The 23,713-nt window shown below is 39.9% G+C and overlaps 2 protein-coding genes across 2 annotated transcripts in view; both read left to right on the top strand.

Annotated features, from left to right (window-relative positions):
- ppm1lb (protein phosphatase, Mg2+/Mn2+ dependent, 1Lb) overlaps nt 1–20,540 on the top strand; it is a 41,002-nt gene extending 20,462 nt beyond the window's left edge. The window contains exons 2-4 of the mRNA XM_068711777.1: nt 8,922–9,138; nt 16,824–16,985; nt 18,662–20,540. Of these exons, the coding sequence (XP_068567878.1) occupies nt 8,922–9,138; nt 16,824–16,985; nt 18,662–19,002 (720 nt within the window). The 3' untranslated portion in view covers nt 19,003–20,540. The remainder of the gene's footprint in view (nt 1–8,921; nt 9,139–16,823; nt 16,986–18,661) is intronic.
- A 1,049-nt stretch (nt 20,541–21,589) lies between these two features.
- On the top strand, nt 21,590–23,640 carry LOC137873552 (ADP-ribosylation factor-like protein 14). Its single transcript, XM_068711787.1, has 2 exons — nt 21,590–22,043; nt 22,259–23,640. Exons 1-2 carry the CDS (start codon nt 21,729–21,731, stop codon nt 22,565–22,567), a joined length of 624 nt encoding a protein of 207 aa, XP_068567888.1. The 5' UTR covers nt 21,590–21,728; the 3' UTR covers nt 22,568–23,640.
- The last annotated feature ends 73 nt before the right edge of the window (nt 23,641–23,713 follow it).

Raw genomic sequence — 23,713 nt, forward strand, 5'->3', positions numbered from 1 at the left:
AATGTAGTCTGCCTCCTGTCATAATTCTATAAGCATCGAACTTAACTGTTTTTCAGCTAAGGTTTGCTATTTCTCAGACCTTATCAATTTACTGTCTACTTGACAGTGTGAGTCCATGTAGATTATTTCTACAGATTGCCACCAGTATAGTTTTGTAGGTTCATCTGTTGAAGATTTCTTTCAACTAATCAATTAATCTGCAATTTTACAGAGTTCAAATGTTTTTTTGTCCTGACAGCAGTCCAAAACCTGAAAGTATCTAGAATTACATAAACTAGAGAAAAGCAGCAAATCCTCATATTTGAGACGCTGAAATCAGCAGTGTAGTGCTGTAACTTGACATTTTTTAGATTATGGTTAATGATTTTCTATAAATATAATTAAAAGAATTTTTTTTTAAATGGGACTAGTCAATAACATCAAGGACATTATGGACATTATTGTCATGATACTCTTTTGAGTTCCTAATCAAAATCAATTTACTTGATTAATCGTTTCAGCTCCACACTGATGAATAAACTAATGTCACGTGATATAATCAGAACAATGTCCTCATTCTGTTTTACGAATAAGACAAATAGAGCTACATCATTCTTGGTATACAATGCCTTGGCTTGCACTTAACAATCAATGATACGTTTCACCTCCCTGAAAACAAAGGCTCATCTGTGCAGGAAATGTTGACCCTTCAACTCGGTGACATTGCTCCATTTGTTTCTGCACCCCCCCCCCCATAGCCAATATGACCAGAGTCTGTCGTTTCCTAAAGGAGATTTGGAAGAGGAGACTCGTGAGAAGTCTTCTTTGCTCTGTAATGTAGTAGAAATGTGTAATATTTATTCAGAGTTATCATTTGTTTTCTTACAGCTGCAGTAAAGACATAGGTCTGTGAGTTGTTGTTGGTAGCTCTTGGTAATAATAGACTAGGTGGAGGATGAGAAAGTATTCAAAACAAAGTCTCTGTGCTGAAATCACAATGCAGAAACACCACTCAACACTCTCACAGTAACTTCATGTTCCAGCATGTATACCCCCTAATCATGGCTGAAGTGTTGCTTGAAATGGAGCTAACCAAATGAGCTATCAGTTGGGAATTAAGTGACACTATCGATGAATTTCTGTGTGTTGCAGTCACTCAAGGCTCCTTCTGTGAAAAATTTTAAGAAATGTAATTGATTGAAAAAAGCATATGAATAAAGCGTGAAAGTGAAGCACAACCAGTCTGGTTGTGTGTGTATGTGTGTGTGTGTGTGTGTGTGTGTGTGTGTGTGTGTGTGCTTTTTTGAATCAGTCCCACACCTCCAAGAAACTTGGAAGCTGATCTGAGTATAAAGCAATTCTCTATTCACCTTCTTTTTCTCTCTTCATTTTTCTCACCTGGGTGCACATCTAAAATGATTTTATCACCTCTGCTCTCTTCCTCTCACCTCATTTCATCTTTTTTGCTTCCATCACTCTTCTCCCCCCCCTCCCCCCTCACTGTGATGTTTATGGCCCGTGCTGATTCATGCCAGTTGGCGTTATTCTAATTGCCAACCCCTCCGCTCTGTGAGACAGGAATATGACGTGCGGAGCACCCGGGCCAAATAAAAAAAAAAACGGTTTCTGTCTATCTGCCTGTGACATACACAAACACAAGACTATATCCCCTGCAGCATTGCTACTACTCAGACATATGTTGATTATTACTCAAGAAATGACAGGGCTATAGTGTTTAATGACTAGCACTACGTTTATTTCATGGGTGCCACATTTACAGTACACTGTGGCAGCTCTGTTTGAGTGGAAGTTAAGATGGTTGTCTGAACGTTGTTTGCTGCCATGCTGGGGCTGTGTGAGCGTCAGCGTGAGCATCTCCACATTTTCCATGATTCTTTCTTTTTCTTTTACTCTGTCAATGGCAGAGATTTTTTTTGTTTTTGCTGCTTCCAGAATACAAAGTTGCATCGTGCGTTCACCACTGCAACTCTTTTTAGCTACGTACTGAACACATCACAGCCGAGCAGACGTGTGACAGTGTTAAGAGTTTATGGTAAGGCGCTCATTTGCTGATGTAATGTATCATTTAAAAGCTAAGCCAATGCCTATGTCATATAGGCTAGTAACTATATGTATAATTCATTCTCCAGCACAGTAGTGGAGGGTTGTATGGACAGTAGAGAGCTGGAAGATAATGAAGCAAGAAAGACAGAAGATGCAGGAAAGGTCCTCAGCTGGACACCAACCTGGTTAAAGGTCAAAGACGGCCCAAGCATGATGTAGATAGATATTAGATATTAAAGAAACAGGCCAACATTTTGTGAAATATACACCTGTTTTATGCAGAGTTGGCATCAATTTTATCTCCGCATGTCCAGGACAGACTTTAGTTTAGGGTGTGCTTGTCGTAGCACAAAGACAGGAAGTCTGTGGAAACTGGTAGCTAAGTAATCCAACGCATTTAACAAAAATATTTAGATTTTATTTTTAAAATGTAAATATGTAATCATTTTCTTTATATGAGGGTTCCATGGCAACTTAGTATGCATCCACTGACTTTGAGATGCGGTTGAAAGCTCTAAAAAAGCTAGTAAGTGGACCTTGAGTTAAGATGGTGTTGTCAAAGCTTAAACTCTTTTCACCAGAGAGGTTGTTTCTTCTTCTAAATACGAAGCTGAGGCACAGAGGCTTTGCCCAATTACTGAGCTCATCATCCAATGTCTGAAAATGACTGATACATATGCTCAATATCTCACTCAGTACACTTGATCAGATCAATTTAAGGTATCCTCATCACAAATGTGTGTATTAAAATAATTATTACCAGCCAATATATTGTTTTATTACTCAGATATCAATATCGGTATCATCAACAAATATCCAGTATCGGTCAGGCTGTAATACAAGCTGCTCAAATCCCTGCATGCTGCAGCGGTAATATGAATCATGTTCTGGCACCACCGAGCCTCGGAAATGATGCTGAGCCTCCTCTCTATAAACTAAACCTCAGTCTATTATTGAGTCGATGTCCAGGCCGTAGACACTGACGAGGTGCTCCTACTACGGGGTTAGGCTGCAGGAAGCTATGGATCAGCCGGACGGCTTCTTTCTAATAGACTGTTTAGGTTTAATATGAGTTTTCACCTCCTCTAATGGACCTGGCTGTCACAGGAAGGACACACGGCGAGATCTCTCTCCAAGTTGTGTGTATCGCGAGTGTAAAGGCAGACTGATGGCTTTGGGTCTGTTCACTGCCTGAATGCGAATCAACTCCGTGATAGTTCCCTTTCACTTTATGAGTAAAGAGTGTGTGTGTGTGTGTGTGTGTGTGTGTGTGTGTGTGTGTGTGTGTGTGTGTGTGTGTGTGTGTGTGTGTGTGTTTTTAGGGCAGCAGAATTGGAGTTGCTAGACGGTCACCTTTGCTGTAAAATCTGCTTTATTGGCAACTGAAGGATCCAACAACCTGTGGTCTGTTGTCCTCGTGGGGGGGCAGGTCTTTGTGTGTTAACTCAAGTTTTAGGGGACTTTGAATGAGGCGTCTGCTGAGGTGGGACAGATGTTCAGCCAATCGGAGGCTTTGGCTGAGGCTTTGGCTTATCATCCCAGTCTTATACCTCTCGTTCTTTCTTTCGTCATCTCTCTCTCTCTCTCTCTCTCTCTCTCTCTCTCTCTCTCTCTCTCTCTCTCTCTCTCTCTCTCTCTCTCTCTCTCAAGGATGAAGGCACTGAAGCATTTCCTGGCACTTTTAATAGACTTCTATTCAACTTTCCAGTCCTGATCCACTTTTATAGCTCTGCTTTTCGCTTCTGAAATCATCGTTCACTTTACAGAAGTCATTTATGTCCTCTTTACGCTGTCAGTCACGCGGCACAGTGTTGGCCATTACACATACCCTCTGAGACATGACCGGTATTTGAATATGAAGGTTGCTCTCAGAGTGGTTTATTTTTGAATGTTTCTTGAGCTAATGTAGTGACGTGTGCTTGTGTGTGTTGGCATCTAAAGGAGATTTGAGGTTCCCAGTACCACCAGCGTCGCTCCACCCCATCCCTCAGCCCATCTGTGCTCAGAATGTTTGTTGTGGTTTTAGGAGAGATTTAAGAGCTGGGAAAGTGAAATAGTTTTGGGATGCCTGGGTAAAATCTATGTTTGGGCGCAAAGGGGGTGTTCACAAGGCCACACAAACACTTCCAATCTGGCTCCAGGCTCAGGCTGCACAGGAAGCAGAATGTTGAGTCGCAATACTTAGTTTTCATAAAAACAAGTGAAAAAAATCTTACTTTTTCAGTAATGCTTGTTTGAGGAAATAGGTCAATATTTAAAAAAAAATAATTAGTGAGGTGACTCCGCTGCTAACTTTGATTTAAGAAATATAAATATTTTCTTATTACATTTTTGGCCTTTTTAAAAAGATTGATATGAATGTTGGTTGGCTCAACATGTAATGAGCTTATGGACCCAACACAACAAGACAAAACAGATTAAAAGAAAGAAATTGGATCAAAATTGTCATGCAGATGGCTGAGAGATTTATTTACTTAAGAAAAATAAGATCTCAAAACTTTATAATAAGCAAAAGAACAAATTAAGAATAATTTGACAAAGGTCATTCTTAACTCAAGTTTAAGATAATTACACAACACATAAGTCAGCATTAAAACAAATTAAAGCCAATGGGTCACCACAAGGTCTATTTAGTAGCTGTTCTGGAGCTTTCAATTGAATGAAATGATCTTCCTCAACAGCTGGAGTTTGCTCAGTTGTCCCGGAATTGTAAATGCACTTAAACTACTTCATGTGTTGACTTTTGTGTTGAAGCTGAGCTCCAGAAATGGCTATTAAATGGACCTTGGGGTGAAGTTGTTTTGTTGTTTCCAATGTCAAGAATTAATTTGAGTTGAGTGCGATGAGTGTGTTCAAGTGTACTGGACCCAAGTGTTGTTAGCCTGCTTCACATTCCTCTTTAAGTACAAATGAGAGGGCTTCTATTTATGTAACAGTGACAACATTGTACCAACAAACACACAGTCCCACTCACAACCTGTACTTGGCATAGCCTTGGCACATACAAAGCTCAGGTGTGACATAATTAAATTAGGGCTCCGTGCTCATGCTCTCCACGGCCCTGTGGACAGACTGAGCTCTGCAATGTCATCCTGAGGAGAGACATACTACATCTCTGCAGTTTGCACAAGTGTTTCTAGAGCAGCAGCCCCTTTTGCCCTGTTTAGGTATCAATATACTCCATTTGTTTCCTCATTTAAGACAAATGATATCCCTCCTGTCCGTAGCATTGAGCACATAGAAGTTTATAGTCGTTGCATACTGTGAGTAGACTATTGCAAATGTAGTCTCCTCAGAGATCAGCCTTGTGATTATAATTTAAAAGTTGTGAATTGGAAATCAAAACAACAAAGAGAAATATTTTGAAATGATCTTCCTCCAGAATCCCTCTTCTATTGTCTAGTATCCACTGCTTTCTCTGTATTTCACAGCTTTGATGGTTTTTTGTCACTTCTATCTTAAACCGGGGAGACCGTCTCTCTTTCTCTCTTTCTTTCTTTAATGATGTGCTTGAGTGATGCTAATGAATAGTTCTCACTCTCCTCCTCGGGTCTCTCCCCACTCTGTTCTGCTTTTTCTTCTTCTTCTCTCCATCTGCCTGCTTGATCTGTCAGAGAGACCGCAGAAAGAGATTTTTCTACTTCGGTTATGAAACTCCCTCAGGGTGACTCTAAAGGAAAACTCAGATGACTTCCCTCACTTCATCCGACCTGGAGATGTGATTGATGGAAGTGTTTAAAAGGCCTGACTATTTCTGTTGGACTGTCCATCCGAGTGGCTCACAGTGAGCAGGCAGGAGGGAGTGTTTCGGTAGATGATAGAAACGGTGAAAGTCTGTAGGTGGCCTTGTTGAGATAAGAAGGTGTGTGCGTTGGTGAGTGTGTTGTTTTTTTTTACTCACTGTATGTGCATACAGACCTTTGTGGTCGCATGTGAAGTGTAGTGTGAAGGAGAGCCCAATGTGACGCTCTGCACAGCCACGACTGATTACACTCTGAGCCAACTCTCCTGTGTTGGGACTGGGAGTCACAATAGTAACTTCTACTGCAAAAGAAAGATTTCTCCCAATAAGGTTTGAAATAAATGAGTTGATCCAGAGAAAATTGACAAATTTGATAATATATGAATTGTTTAAGTCAATTGTCGAGCAAAAACATTGGCATTATTCAACATTATTATTGTTTTATTTTCTTAAATTTCATTAAGTAAAATATAAATTGACTTAATTTTTTTTTGATCGATTCTCACATCAGCTGCATTTTCAAATGCAGCAGAAAGACATTTTCAGTTTAAAAGCTCTAAAGCACCGCCCCAAACAGAAAACACACAAAAGCTACCAACTACTGTATCAGGTGAATATTGTGGAGCATTTAGAAGCTGATTGACTTACAATCGTCAGATGTCCACTTATTCATCTTGCAACGTGGCAAAAGTGAAACACAAAATTGTACCAATAGCTTGAGACATACAATACATATGTCTCTCCCCCCTTTCTTGTGGGTTTTGTGGTTATACAGTAGTTTAATGTACACTGTGGAGTGCTGACCACTTGTAGCTATGAAACAATGTTTTTGCGATTGGGTCCCTGTTTCGTTTGCACTGCGCACGAGTACGCACAATCAAGCACAGGCAGTGCAATTCACATCCTGCTGTTGGTCTCACGCTATTTCACTGATCAATGGCGGTAACGCACCAACGAACGTAGCAGTGCACCAACAAAGGCAGGAAAGAAGATGAAAGGATGATTTAAACTAATAAATAAAATAGGCTCTGCAAAAACATTCCACACCTTTCACCCCACTTTTGTATTTTTTATTTCTCTACTGCTGTGCATTGGAATGCAAATCATTTTGGTTCTAGACATCTGCTGCTTTAACCCCTCTATGTCTCTTTTGGCAGGAATAGCTCTATTTTATTCAGGTTCTGCTCTCATCCATTACCTGCATTCCTCCGTTGTGCTCCTATGCCAACCCCTAATCTCATCACCCATTTTGTTTCCTACCATATTACTATGCTTGATCCTTGCCATCTTGTCTTCATCCCCCTATCCCACAGTCTTCGTCCCTGTCCATCCCTTCTAGCCCTCATTCATCCACCCTTCCCTCTTTTCATCCTCTAAGCCGGTGCAGAGGCTGCAGCCAGGTGTTTGATGTGTCGATCGGGTTAGCCAGCGGGTTAGATTGTCCGATAATCGAGACTTAGCCTCCGCTTCCCATTCTGTCAAGGCTGTCTCTGCAAGCTGTGACACACATGCAGTCACAAAGATTGATCGCAGTCAAATGGTTTAGAGGAATGTAGCTGGGAAGAGGCTTTGTGACCCCGGTGCCTTGTGAAGGACTGACAGGCAGACAATTAAACGGCTCGGTAATTGGCACAGCAATAACCCAAGCAGACAAAAGTCTTCTTGTTCTATTTATGACCTTCGAGCTCAGTGTATGACTCCCGCTTTCTGCATGGTAACCGCAGGATGAAGGTATGACAACTGCGATTGTCTTCAGACAAGAGAGAGGAGTGTGTCAGAAAGATCCATGGTGATTTTTGGACTGAACATCACCATGGAAGCACAGAGAAGGGACTTTGGGAAATGGAAAATTGGAAGCATTTGGGTTTCATAGGGGATGTGTGACGGAGCTTGCAGATGAAAAGCTTCAATAACACTGAAAAGAAATAGGAGTAGATGAGTTGTTTTCATGTGTGGAGAAGAAGCAGGGTTATCTGGGTTCTTGAAAGTAATTTCCTTGAGCAGAGAGAGAGAGAGAGAGAGAGAGAGAGAGGATAACTAACTAGGGACAGTGTGTGAGCACTTGGGACATAGGGTTCATCTGTGGGTCTCTGTCATATGACCTCAATCTTCATATTAAGTGGCAGGAAATTTACAACATTTTCTCTTCTGCAGTCTCAACTGGCTCATTCTCTTTTCTTAATCCACTGCTTTTTAATAACTGCGGGCTAGTTAGACTTTACAAACCAGGTATGAAATATGAGCTGTATAAATGCTGCAGATCAGTGGCATGTCAGCAGAATATTATCTGACATTTGTACTTGGAACTTTTTTGAACTTTGTGACCTCGGACTGGCTTGTCTTCCCTGTTTGGCACTGAGCCAGCGGAGGGAGGCATTATTTGCTCTGAAACGCCGGTGGGGATGTGTGAGAAAAGATTTAGTCGGTGTTATCTGTAGAGTAAAATGGATAGAGGTGAGGATACAGTTTCTCTGGCTCAGCTCTATCCCACAGCGGGGTGTAAGTGTGAGCTTGTGTGCATTTGATTGGCGATGCACTTTTTCTTTCTTCATCTCTGTTTATCTCTGATTCATCTGCTTTGGCAAGCAAGAAAGGACAATCAGGTTACTGCCGCTGTAACCTTTAAACCTGATTATTGGCAGTCAGGTTTTCCTTACACGTCTGCTGGCCTTAAATGACGTGTTGATCAACAGAACTTTCACTGGTTTCAGTCTTTAGTTCTACATCTCATCCACGCATTAGAATATGGCCTCAGCATTAGGGCTGCAACTACCAATTGTCTTTTTTGACCCACTGATTTATTGTTTAGAAAAAAAACAACAACAGACCAATAGCCAAAAATGTTCAATTTACAATGACATCAAATAGATAAAGGCAGAAAATTTGAATATTTGAGAATCTGTCACCAGAGAATGTTTGGCATTTTGTTTGTAACGATTTTTCAGTCCTCAAAATTATTGTTGATTTTTTTTGTTTTAATTAATGTACTGCTTGAACATGGTCCGCTTAAAAAGAAAACCACACTCCTCAATGTGAAGGTCAGAATACATTTGGTAACACGTCTGATAGGGTTTTGGATCAAACAGATTTTTATCTGCAGCCCAATAACTTTTCTTCTGTCTCCCTCTGCTCTCAGGCTGCTGCTGACTTTGCCAAAGCCCACCTGCCCGAGGCGCTCCGCCAGCAGCTACTGGCCTACGAACGGGAGCGAGAGCGAGACAGAGAAAAAGACAAGGAGAAAGATGAAAAAAAGGAGAGGGGCGGCCTCTCCTATCATTCCATCCTGGAGCAGCAGATTCTGACTTTGGACAGAGAAATGCTGGACAAGCTCTCTGCCACTTACAATGAAGCAGGTGTGTGTGTGTGTGTGTGTGTGTGTATTTGTTTGTTATACACCACAAAAGCTTATACCTCCCCCAAACTGTAAAAAGCACGTACACATAACTATGATATACTCTGACGTATCCATACAAAAATGTGTGCAAGTTTCTGCATGTATGACAATTTGGGGATGTTTTTCCTACAGTGGGTTTGTTTGTCTAGATGCTACACTGGTTCATCAATTAGCAGTGACCTAAATGTTTGCATGCAGTATATCAGCTTGAATGTGTGGCTACAATAGAGGGCAGAGGCCACATACAGATGGATTTTAACCACAAGTGATGCTCATTACTGGGGGACACAATAATAAAAGTGGCAGTTAGTGCAGAGCGATGTTTTTAAATGTGCCCTATAAAGCTGCACCCAAGCTATTATTTTCTACTCCACTGTTTCACTTGACTATTGTTGAATAGTGACTGTCAGCACCCCCAGGCTGTGCTTATTCAGCTGTTTAAATACAAGCTGATCTTCACAAGGCTTGTTGTAATTATCTCTGGAGAGAGGCAGAGAGGGAGGGGTGATGCTAGAGAGGGAGAGTGATGGATGGAAAGCAGTAGGAGAAGGGTCAGAGGTAAGGAGGACATTTTGCTGGTATGAACTATACAGTAGAGAGGGACGTGAGTGCAAGAGGCAAAATGAAGAGGAAGACAGGAAAGGGACAAATGGAAAGCGGGCGTTCAAAGGGGGATGAGGATGAGAGCATGGATACCAAAGGTGATGGAAAAAGTCTGATCTGATTCAACCAAAACAAACCTTTGTGGTAGAGAAGGAAGAGAAGAAAAAGTCCCAGAGCAAAATCATACAGTGCAATTTAGAGACTTTTAGGCTTCATTCATACACATATTTGTTGATTCCATAACAGCCTTGTTTTTAAGATTATGACCATAGACTGAATATGAGAATGGATTTTGAAAAAGATAAAACAGGTTTGTATACCGGTCTTGTAAACATCGGAGATGACAGAGTCATTAACAGTAAGGCAGTTGCAACTGATTAATGAGTAGCATGTGCTTTCTCATCCACATCTGTTAATTTAACATCTGTCCTAAAGGGAGATAGATTTTTTTTATTTTACGGCAGAAACGTTATTGGCTTATTGAACATGCAGGGGAGAGAGTTGAAATACAGGTTATAAAATGATTACATGGACTTACTGTAGTGACACGCTGTAACCTTAGGATTCAGCGTTCCTGTGGGAAGGGCCCCTTTCCTTCTGGGGCCTCTGATTGAACCGACTCTCTCAGCTGAGTGAGAAGCTGAGTAAACGCTGGACAAATGGAGACGCAGTGAAGAGGTTTTGGTTTTACGCAGTAACTAATGACAAAGATATATGGCGTTGTCACTCCTGGTTTTAGCTTCAAAGTTTTGCCCATCGCACTTACAGATAATAGTCACAACGTTATACTCGCTAAAGTTAATTGCTTAGATTCTTTGAACACAGCGACCCAACTAAAAACAGTGAACAATGTAACCAGACAACCTGCACAGACAGCTTGGTTTGGTGAGGGGGGGTCTTTGGTATGAAAGGACCATTGAGAGGGCCTCACATTCTCTAGAGAATGATGGGTCATATGATACACTGATTGTTAAAGTGAAGAATTAGAATCTCATGACATGGGGCCTCCAGTCTGAAGAGGACCGTCGATTATTACCCAACAGAAAAGGTCATATGCTGCAGATGCATTACCCGTTTTCTTGTACTCACCTGCTCTCAACTTCTTCGTACTCTTTTTTTTTTTTTTTTTTTTTATTCTTTGTGATTGGTGTAAATCCCTCTGCCATTTCTGTTCTTAAACCATATGGCCTGTTGCATCCAGGCTCCAAAGATCTGTCCATATCTTTTCCTTATCCGACTATATTTCTATCAATGCCTGACACTGAGCTTATAGAAACATTTACAGTCAAGCTCCATTACAATGAAAATGCTCCTGCATTGTTAAATCTAAGCATTGGACAGGAAGGGATTGAATTTGCTGCAGTATTTATCTTTCTTGTCAGCGGCTCGGGGGGGGGGGGTCTGCTGATCAGGTAATTGTTGTGCATTCTTGTCCCTGTATCTGATTTAACAATCGCATCATTTAGGGTGCACAGCTCCCTGCTTTCTGTCACAATCAGGGCCTAAATTAAGCTGGCAGGGGAGGAAGAGAGAGGGAAAATAGAGAGACTCACTCTCAATTCAGCAACCAGTCCTCAGGACAACAGCGTATCAGATTTATCGCCCTGTTCATTTATCCCTCTGTTGTTTATCAGCCAACAAAAGTGCTTGAAAGAAAGATAAGAGAGATGGGACTTTGATGGAATGTCCAGAAGCTTAGTCTATTATGGAAACAGTCTCCGTAATGCGGTGTGGTATTCTGTAGGTACTAACCTTTATGTAGCAGGGTGGCATGTCTCTCGGCACATGTTTGAACCCATGCAAGCATACAACAGTGTCCAGTAGTGCATTAGTCCAATACTCAGTAGTTCTATAGAACAATAGGAATGGTTAGGATTGCAGGAATTTGTGGGGGACAAAGCATTGTCATCATCCATCTTCTGCAAGAGAAAATATACATAATGTGGAAAAATACAAAATGTTTTTTTTACATACCAGGAATTAAACATACTATATACTGTATTTAGTCACTACATTATAAAATAATGTTTCATGTACAGGTGAGGTAAAATAGTGAATGCGTAGAGAATGAGCCCTCTTCACACATAAAGCAAACAACATGAACACACACACACACACACACACACACACACACACACACACACACACACATTGCATCATTTCAGTGTTTTACGGGCAAAAGGCTGAACTCCCAGAAAGCAGAATTGATATTGTAATGCAAGAAAATGTATTTGTATATAGTTTAGCCCTATAATAACCTACTGCCTCTTTGACAGGTAGAAATGTTAACCAGGCTTTCCTGAAGTGCCAGAGACAATATAAATGTTCTCAAAACTCTCTTCAGAGTGCAGCTTAATTTTGTTAAATACAAGTAATTTACTTTTTGCTTTTCTCCGCTTTGCGTTTGTTTGCTGTGAGGAGTATTTTTAGCAGAATGTTGACGTTGTGGTTTTGTTATAGCTGTGAGTCATTTCATTTTTCTGCTCTGACTTCAATGGTGTTAATCTTTGTTTGGACTGTTGTTTTTCTCTTTGAAGCGTCTCATTACTTTAAGAAACTCTTCCATTACTTTAAGAAACTCTTCCATTCCCCCTAACTTAATATTTGTTCACACCAAGTATGTTTGCAGTGGTTTGTTCAAACTCTTCAGTGTTTCCTCCTTTAGTTCCCGTTGTGTGTCGATAACAGAGCAACGCAATTTGGACTGTTGTTGCACCAAATAATGATGGCACAGCTGTGAACGTTATTGTAAAATATTTGTAAAAAATACATACAAATACAAATTGGACAGGTCAGAACAATTCTTAACTTACTCCATTTATCTGATTCATGCTACAGTAGTGAACAGATCTGAATAGATGCCTTTGGAAGTTAAGCTACACTGAGGCTTCAGTGACTTGATAAAAATGGACCTACAGGTTCTCGTGGAGCTGAGGGATTGATGAAATTTACTGAGGACTTGTGATTCTACCATGTTTTTTTTATCATAATAAGACCAAACATGATTATCTGAGTCTGTGTTGTGTAACTGGAATAGAGATAAAGCAACTGTTGGTGTTTTTTCAACCCAAAGTTAAGTCAGTGTGGATATCATTAATTGAGACTGCTTGCTGTTGCTTATTTGTGCGAGTAGCTCTGTCTGTGGTTCGCTCGCTCGCTCACAGTGCTGCGTGTTAAAGAATAAGATCCAGTGAGGCGTTTTTGAAAGCTGGTGTGTTGAAATAGATAAAGGATGTGTAGGTGTACAATAAAGGATTGCAAATGGATCAAACTTTATATGGTGTGTAACAATCAATAATAAAGTACCTTGACTGTATTTGGGGTCCTGCTTTACAGGAACAATACGTTCCCAAATGCTGCAGCCTTTGGCAACACGTGACAAACTGTGGACCTACAGATAGACAACATAGAGGAACACAGAAGTGTGTAGCTACAGGATACAAAACGACAAAATGGTTCCTGAAATCAAGTTCAGTTAAATCAAAGAACATGCAAAAAGATGAAACACGATTATTAATGTGCTGTATAGAAAAAAGTGAGCTGGGAAATGTGAAGCCTGGGGACATGAACATAATGTTGGTTAAACATTTGACACAGTCCAAACAGGTTTGACAGGCTCTGGCATCTGATATATGACAGTTATGGTTATATAACAACACAGTTCGTCATTGCAGTGTTTTTTTTGCAGCAGACTTTTAAATTTCTAATGCCTCAGTTTCCTGAACAAGGAGACTCGTTTTAAAGCGGTTCTTGCTCGCTGTGTGACTGCACAACCATTAAATGGCAGAAGTTTTTCACTGTGATGAATTATCTATCATCTCCAGCCTTTGCAAGTTTGATGTTGTGGTCTGACTATCTGACCCCCACATGAAAAAGATTTTTGTGTTAGAAGTCGTTTAAGTGTGTAAGGACTCCAGGCACAGAGATGTTTTTTTTGTATGTTTCTGCACACAGTTGGTTGTGTGAATAGGAAGTAGATTGATTCTCTTAAAGGGGAACTCTACTGACTTACGGGTCTTGGAGACTATTGAATACATCAAAGGAGTTGTAAAGCGCAGCGTTGGTTGGAGTTAAAGACTCCAAGTTTCTGGGGCATGCTGTTAAAAAACAGAAGTGAGCTCTATTAGCCGCTACTAGCAAAACGCACCTGAATCTCTCACTGAACTGTCAGTTGTCGGGTTGAATTGTGGGTAATGTCGCACCAGTTTTTGACAATCTCTGGCTCTGCTGCATCAACTTTAAACCTTTTTAAAAAACTGTCCATCAGGAGTCCAACAATGTTATAAAGTGGCCATAACTTTTGTGCACAATTAGAGGAGATACTTGGATCCATAGGCCTGTCAGATCACATGCTTTGCCCAGATATGACCACAATGCCACTGCAGTTTATTAGAAAAAAAACGAACTTATTTGTATCATAAGAATTGTAAAGGGAACAAGAAGCACTCTGGATGAATAATTGGTTCAAATGTACACAGGAGCCCAAAGCGAAATCTCACACTAAGACTTCAAAAAGGCTGAGGCTGGCCCAGAGGCAGCTAGTTATTTAGGATAAAAAGGAAGGAATAGAAAGCAGAGATTTTCAAAGCTTCATAGTGACATATAGTATGCAAATTCAGAGCGCTGCACAGACTTTATAAAGAAGTTTAAAATATTTTTTTCCAGTGCAAAATGCTAAAAATAGCATTGCTATAAATGTTAACAGCCCAATGAGGTCAGGTAAGACAGGATGGCTCTTAGGGGGAAAATAAATCTTGTTTTGGGTGGACAAATGGACAGGTAGTGTTTTTTAGAAAGGCTTTGAGACGATGAGCCGAGGTGAGCAGGGTGGTGGCAGTCCTGCCCTCTCATTTTTCACCTAAATGCCAAGCAGCTCGGTGAAGAACATAAATCCATGGGGCGTCTTCTGGTGCTATATGGACACTTGTACTCTCCAGGTTTTTTTTGCTATAGCTCTGAAGGAGTGAATCAGTGCAATGATACAAATTGGAGTCGGGCTGAGAAGTTAATCTTATTGGGAGTGTTGAAGGTGTGCCTGGCCAAGCTAAGCCAATAATTAGCATGAGCACAGGGTGCATGCAGGCCATGGTGCCATTTTAATAGGGAATGCTGAACGTGTGCTTGGCATGGCTGGGCTAATTGGGGAAGGGTGTGCAAGGAAGGCACTTCAGTCTATTATCTCTATTGCCATGGGAACTAGATAAGGATAATTAGCTGGACAGCATGGCACAGTGCAGCGGCAGCTATAGGCACGTGCAGCCGGATTAGGGAGGCATACAATGATGTAACTAATAGAAATGGATTTTTGGCAAACTGTTAAAGATTTAGTAAGTAATTTACAATTAAGTGGCATCAATATTCACTTCATTCATCTGAGCCTCGCTTCCAGCTGGTGCTCTTTCTCATAGTTATTTTCTGTTTCTTCTTATTTTCCCTGTTTAGCACTTTTTTCTCACCCAAAGCTATAAATGGGAGTAATAAAACCATTGTCCTGCTGAGAAGTAATCTCTTTTCTCTTTTTTCCACATTTCTCTCCCCTTCTCTCTCCTAGCTCTTCACACCTCCTCAACTCTTACTCTTTATTTCATCTGCACCCCCCACCCCCCATCTCATTTCTCACATACTGTGACTGCTCAGGGGTAGCGCGGAGTAACTGTGAACTGAATGGGAGCACCATTCATGGGAGAGATGGATTTATTTCATTCAGCTTAACACCAACCGCCAGTCAACATCGCACCAAGATGTGGAAATTTAAAGGGATTAGGGAAGTCTCAAAAGTTAGTAGGTCATCCACATTCTTGTGATGGCATTTAAACCAGCTTTGTATGAATCTTACCCCTACCTCCGGTTCATCTTTTACCTTCTCTCTCTCTCTGTCCGGGTGGTCCAGACCAGAAAGACCCGCTACTCCCCCTTCTAGTTATGTCTTTTCTCTGTGTGAGCAGATGGCCAAACAGTCAGATCTGTTCTTTCTCTACAGGACTTTGGATCTCACACAATAGGTCTCAGATTCTGAGTCCAGACTCTGTTCTGCCTGACTGGGAAGCTAAACAAAGAGAGGAAGGAGGAGAAGAAATGAAAGTGTTTCAGAGCGTGGTGCAAGGAAGAAAAGTTACTTCAAAGAATTTTGGCAATGTTTGCATATGATTCATGAGGTTCACTGTAGTGCAGGAGGGAAGGATGCAATTGTTCTCCCCAGATTACTGATTTTTTTAATTAAGGTTGCTATATTTAGGGTTGGGTGATATGACAATACCATGAGTTTAATTTCTAAGCAGGACCAGTTTATAGCATAATAGTGGATTAATTTGGCCATCATGGCTCTATAAATGGCAATATTGGTGTGTCAGTTGGTCCACCGCTTTGGTCCAGACAGAAATACCTCAACAATTATTCGATGGGTTGCACAGAAATTTTGTACAGACATTTATGGACCCCAGAGGATGAACCCTAACGACTTGGTGATTCCTCTTGCGCTACAATGAGGTTAACATTTTATGTTTTGAGTGAAATCTCTCGACAATTATTCAATGGACTGCCTTGAAATTTGGTTATTTCATGTCCCCCTCAGGATGAATTGTAATAACTTTGGTGATCCTCATCATTTGGTCAAATTAAATTGGCCACTCTTTTGGTTTATGACCAAATACCTGCGAAACTGAAGATATCAGCCTTAGCTGCACTCTATGTTTAGAGCTAAATAGCAAATATTAGCATGTTAACATAACACAGCATGTTAGCATTGGCATTATGAGCAGTTAGCATGCTGACGCTAGCATTTAGCCTCTCAGTGGTCTAAGCACAGCTTCACAGGGTGACTAGCCTGGCTGTGAGCCAGTCTTAGTGTTGTTGTATGATTTGTCAGGTACTTGATTTGCTGGATGCCAAAAACATATATTCTTGTCTTGTTATTGTATCCATGAATAGTTTCTATAAATGCACCCTGTTTCAATATTGGCCAAACATTACACATAGCCCACATCTAATTCTGATGTCATCTACTTCCTTCACCTGCTCCATCTCTCTTTCTCCATCTTTCAGGTACTACATGTCTGGTGGCCCTGCTGTCTGATAAGGAGTTGACGGTGGCCAACGTTGGAGACTCGCGTGGAGTTCTTTGTGATAAAGACGGCAACGCCATTCCTCTTTCGCATGACCACAAACCTTACCAGCTCAAAGAACGCAAGAGGATCAAGAAAGCTGGTGAGAAAACAGCTGCAGTCCAGATCAGTAGATTTTTTTTTCTCAACTGATTCTGAGCAGCAGAACAAGGCTTTAGTTAAAACTTGAGGGGACATCAAAACTCAGATTGTTGTCATGAAAGCGTAAAAAAAAGTCTTCTTATGATCAAAGCTAAGCACCATTATCCCTTTTTCCACAGCTTGTGTCTCTGTGCTCAGGCTGACATCAAACCCTAGAGACTGATAACACAATCTGCTTCTAAAGCAGCATGTTATCAAATGCAGCCAGACAGTGCACAGTATTTAAGGTGTATTTGAAGGCATAAATTCTCCCTCCTACCCTATCTGTATACTCTCTATGCTGAGTTTGATGGCAAGTTGCCAGATTAGTCAGTGCGCGTGGTCCCTGTCAGGAAAGCCCACCATCTCCATCTAATGGTCTGATTGGGTACTAAAAAAACTCACAGATTTAGTTTGCATTATGTTGCTGTTTACTTATTTGTGCAAAATGTTTGCAATTGTGATACAGATGATTTCATACAGTGTTCACTTCAGTGAGAGGGGACATCTAATGTGTTAATCATTGAGTCTCATATACAGGAACCACTGGTGTTCTGATAAAAACTGCTTATACAGTAGTCCTTTCTCGTATGGTAGTGTTATCTTGTTACAGTGGTGGTGCGTCTCTCTGTGACACATTCTTGGAAACACAGATACTGTGTTTAATGATGCCCTTAGAATTAATGATAGAAACTGTATACCTACACTATTACATATTAAATGAGGGAAACCTGATTTTCTTGAAACTGTTGTATCTCCTAAATGCTTAATTAAGTGCCGTCTATGCACCGAAAAGAGAAAATGAAAAGAATGAAAAAGAAACATCTTGATGCTAGAGACTGTAACAACCAATTACAGAAGAGTCAAATCACAAATACCATCAATAATCATAGGTTTTATTTTACTTGTAATATTGAATATGGATATTTACTATTTGCTAGATATTTACTTAATGACAATTCATATTTGATTGTTCTTGTTTCTTTCCTCATTTGACTTATACAATTTCAAAGAAGTCATGTCCTCTGCTTTTTCTGGGAATTGGGGTATTTTCGTTATCTAATAATAGAAAATAGGGATTTTTTTATATCCTGAACTCTCAACCTCAGTATGGGTAAAATCATGATGAGGGTCTTACTCAGTAGAAACTAGGGAGACATCCTGACCTAGTATGGAAGTCTTCATCTTATCATTTCCAGTACAATTCCCTGTTTGCAAATCTGTTGAAGTCGTAGAGGACACACAGCTGTACTTGCAGGATATGACATGAACTGAAATGTATCCAACATAAACAATTGCGTTCCATGAGCATGAACGGTGAGCACTGAGTGAAAACATGCCAATGGCGCTGATCCATATTATGTTTTCACTTTTATGTGAACACTCTCATAGTTGATAGTAACCATTAGACACTTTGCGAGTTGGTTCAGAGGCACAATGGTTCTTATGGTTTAATGGCAGCAAAATGGAAAACATCTGTTTCTCTTCTATATCTCCTTTTCCTCTAATCTTTGTGTTCCTCTATCCTCCTCACTTCCTTGCATTCTTTCTAACACCTCCCCATTCCCCCTTGTATGTCACTTCCTACTCTCTATTGTATCACTTTCCAACCATTTCCCTTCTTACATTCCTTCTCAGGTGGGTTCATCAGCTTCAACGGCTCGTGGCGTGTCCAGGGCATCTTGGCTATGTCCCGTTCTCTGGGCGATTACCCCCTGAAGAACCTCAATGTGGTCATTCCTGATCCTGACATCATGTCGTTTGACCTGAACAAGCTGCAGCCAGAGTTCATGATCCTGGCGTCGGACGGCCTGTGGGACACCTTCAGCAACGAGGAGGCGGTTCGCTTCATCAGGGAACGACTGGGCGAGCCTCATTTTGGCGCTAAGAGCATAGTCCTCCAGTCCTTCTATCGTGGCTGTCCTGACAACATCACCGTCATGGTGGTCAAGTTTAAAGGCAAGGCCAGTGAACAGTAGACCACCCGTCTACCACACACAGTATCTATATTATGTTTGAATATGAGTAAGAATAAAATAGGCTTGATGAAGTCCCCAACGTTTTGAATGACAACTATTTCTATTACATTTACATATGTTAACCTTTCAGTGCATCAAACCACCCCTCCTCTACTTTTACTGCTGAAAAAGTGACACTTGTAAGAGTATTTGACCACTAATTTTTGTTTGTTTCCTGACTGTGTTTCCACATCATTTAATTGTAAATTGACATTTACTGAGTGACTGCACTGAAAAGGTTATTTTTTTTCCTGGATCAGATACACGTCATAGTGCAACTATGAATTTATTCCCTTTATACATAAAGAACACAAATGATAATATGCATATGCTTGTTCGAATATCACCAGTCATACTGTACAGCAATAGAACCAATCATTGGTCATATCAAACTCCTGATGTATGGATGAATTAAGTGTTGTCTGGAGTTGCCCAATTTTACAAGTTTAGATCTTGAATGTCTTAGCTTACTTTAAATAATTGCTGTTAGTTTCTGTGCAGATAAAGTCTTTTTCTGTTTCTGTTGTTGCTAAAGTTAAAGATTTTTTTAAAGCTGAGACTCTTGTTAGATCCTGAGCCTTATCATAATCATGTAAGTACTGATAATAACTGTTGGATAATGCAGCATAGCTTACAACTTTTTTAAAGCAATACCTTATGGTGATAATGTTGTAACATCTCATTGTGACTCTTAACTGCTAATTATTAAATCACAAAGTTTGTCACATGTCATCTGATAATATAATAACTGACTGTTAATTTAAACTTGTAAGAAGAAGGTAATAATTGAGTTATCACATATAATAATTGTCAGTTATGCATTTAATATTATTTAGGAATTAAGATTACCATGTAAAGTTTAGAAGACTTTTAATAGGCTTCTCTTTTACACATTGACTTGTTATTCCTTCATCTGACTTGCCTTACATTATCATTCACTACAATCTACACAAGATAACGCCATGTCATACTTATCCTGATACATATCACATTTCCCTGACCTATAACTCAAAATGTAACGAGGAATGAAACACGTTATTTTGCCTTATTTTCTTAACTATTAATTACCCATTATGAAGTCTGCTGCAAAAACTACTTCTCTGTTTTTAATGTAATGCAGTCGATCATGCCATGCACACTGCACGACCTCCTGGTCGGACCTTGTTAACTCACATGTAGAATAACATTGTGGAAAGAAATGTCTCCAAGAGATATGAAATTGTAAGATGAATGTACATACTGTCCTCATGTTATTATCACCCATCCACTGTTTACACAGCAATGAAGAAAGAAATGCGCCTGTTCCTGGATTGTTTAACTTCAGAGATATATATCAGATAAAAAATGTTTGTGCTTTTTCAGTTCACATTCTCTCTTGATAATATACCTTACAGAGTGTTTATGTGGCATTTGTACTTGTTTTTGTTGATTTTAATAAACTGTAAAAAAAAAAAAAAAAATCTGAAATTTAAAAATGTAAATCAAGAAGGTAACATTAAAATGATAAATGATAATTTTCTTTGCGTCTGTGTTTTCTTTTAATTTAGAGAATATAATCTATATATCTATATCATACAAAAAAGACCATTAAAATTTGCAGTAAATATCTTGAGAGCTTGTTCTTTCGCTTAGTCTTTTCAGAATATTCTCTGTCATGGTTTATTTTTTTTGTTTAAAGACAGAACAGGCAGTGAAAGAAATTAAACAACTTACAGAAATCAGACGATGACCCTTGAAAAGCTTGGTTTTAGTCATTGTGTGCCACCTTCTGGGCCACCAGAAGATATTCGGTCCACATTTACTATTATATTAGGGCTGACCTGTTACAGTTCTCTGATCAATCCAAGTTTTATCATATCATATACTAGTCATTGTCAGAATCCCATTAAAGAAAACAGAATAGCTTTGAAAACTAGTGACATATACCCAGAAATGTTACAATGTCAAGTGGCCATACACTAATAATTAGGGCAAACAAATCAGATGTGTTTCAGAAGGAAAAAATAGATACTATTATATTTACTGTACTAATTGTGAGAATTTATCACTTGGATTATATTGTCCAGTCCTACTGTAGTACAAGTTTGTGCAACGCTATAGTTTAACATAATCATTCAAAACCTGTTTCATGTACATATTCATTTGATATTAATAACAAATTTCCAGAAGATATTTTTACTGAGAGCTTTCTGGAAGTCGGCCGTTCAGTCTAAAGAAAACTACATTTACCCGACAGTCCTCCTCCAAAATGTCCCTGTGATGTCATTGCTACGACACATCTAGCCAGGAAGAAACAACAATCTTCCCGTTGTACTAAACATGGACTTCCTGGCTGCTGGTGTGTATGATGATCTGCAGCAGGTGTGATGTGACTCCCCCGACCGTACTGTGGTAACCAGAGCACTGTACACGGTTAGTTGCACCGTCACTTTGGATATAAATAGCTTTACTGAAAGCTACGCAGGGACAAAAGGACTCCCATCTCTACAAAGGGGAGGGATCCCTCTGCTTGTCCATACATAAAGCATGCTGATTGTAGACAGTCTCCATAAGAGAGCGGACACACTAAGCCTACAGATAGACTGTACAAAAGGAGCCACTGGGTGCAGGCAGCTCGGTTTACACAGCTGTACAACAAGAAGAAGCCTGCTTTTTTTTAATATAGACACAAGCTACATTTTTAGGACATGGGCATGCATGGATCCAAGCCTCGGAAACAAGCACAGGTCCTGATGCTGGGTCTGGATGGATCAGGAAAGACCACCCTGCTCTATAAGCTGAAGTACAACGAGAGTGTGGTGACCGTTCCAACTGTGGGCTTCAACGTGGAGACACTGGAGACCGACAGGAGCAGCCCGGGCCTGACGGTGTGGGATGTGGGGGGCCAGAAGAAGATGAGGCCCCATTGGAGGCATCACTATACTGATACAGCCGGACTGGTGTTTGTGGTGGACAGCTGGGATCAGAAACGGCTGGATGAGGCCCGCAAGGAACTTCATCGGGTAATTAAATCACAAAATATTTGTTTCTTGATTTATAATTGTTTGCATTAAAAAACATAAAAAAATTCCTTAACTCTGTTTACAACTACATTACAGCGTGTTATATTGAACCATAAATGGTTATATTTAACGCAATAAACCTGTTCATCTAAAAAGTTTGTTTTACACTGTAGTAATTATAGCGTTCTTCACTTTGTCTTTTCCTCTTACTATAGGTCCTAAAGTTCGAGAGTCTCAGAGGAGTTCCTCTCGTGGTCCTTGCCAACAAACAGGACCTCCAGGCAGCTCGAAGCCCAGAAGCACTTTGCCTGACAATGGACTTGAGAAGAGTGTGCGAGGGCAGGGCCTGGTTCATCCAGCCCTGTTCAGCGACCACCGGCACGGGACTAGAGGAAGGTTTCAGGAGGATAGTGTATCTGATGAAGACTCCATTTAAACAGACTCAAGAAGACTTTAAGATTAAGATGAAGTCTAAGGGCTTCAGTGTCACAGCTGCAAAACAAGTCTTTCTTTGCAGCAGATGACGGATGAAAATCTTTTTTGAAGAATCATTCAAACGGCATGATTCCTCTCACCTGCCAGTGTAAGTCATCAGCAAATGGCCTCACTGTGGCTTCTATAGGATTAAATGAGAGGAGGTGATAAAAAAGGGGATTAGATTATCACAACTCAAAGTGTTAATCTCTGTAGCAGAAAGCACTTTTACTCAGTCCTGGGGAAGACAAAGTATCTTCGGACCATAGTGATAACCCATGATGAGGATGCTGTGAGTAATTTCAGGTTATGATGCCGGTGTGTCACAAGCTGATCTGAGCCGATTGCGATTAATTCAGTCTGTGAGGGTTCATATGTACAAAACTGGCTGATAAAAACCTATACTTGTTTGGTCAAGATTCTGTGGCACAAAGAAATGTTGTTCTCTAATTTGTCATGTATTAATTTGTGTTAATTTGTATAAAATATAAATACTTACTATTTATTTATTCATGTCATGTTTTGAACATGCGTGTCAATGTCATACTCATGTTTCAGTGTTGTTTTGTTTATTTGTTGCAATGAAATAAAAATGTGAAAATATCTGTAATGAAATAAATAAGGTGCTTCTGGGTCCTGAAATTCAAAATCTTGGATTTTGACACAGGGCCAATACAAGACTATACAAGGCCTTAAAGGATACCTTTTTACAAGTCTGTCGTAAAACAATACTCACATGCCCATGTGTACATTGAAAGAGTTATTGGTCATGGTAATTGTTCTTCCTGTCCACACTGACTGTAAGAGATGAGGCATAAAATCCAATACACTGTGGCTTCATCAATATTACTCAGTTAAATCACATGGGTGTCTTCCAAAATGATTGTACTTTTAGCAGAATTTTGTTTTTTCCTTTGTGTTACAAGGAAACACTGTCGGGAACAAAAATTTGGAATTTAGCAATAAATATTGTATAACAATAAAAGCTACATTATCAATCAAATTGCAGTTGATCAAATTACAAAAAATTTATTGAGATTTGTGAATTTGGGGCAATTGAACTTCATTGAATTTTTTGAATCAACCATTACCAGTAGTTGATTTGATATTATACTATTTTGGATTTTGGATATATGTTTATTGATATATGTATACTTGCAACTTTATTGATTTATTTATTTGCACTCTTTCTACTT

This window comes from Cebidichthys violaceus, unplaced genomic scaffold (assembly GCF_023349555.1).
Source record: "Cebidichthys violaceus isolate CVI_PGR_0920_01 unplaced genomic scaffold, fCebVio1.0.p SCAF_1, whole genome shotgun sequence".
In the NCBI taxonomy this organism is placed as follows: Eukaryota; Metazoa; Chordata; class Actinopteri; order Perciformes; family Stichaeidae; genus Cebidichthys; species Cebidichthys violaceus.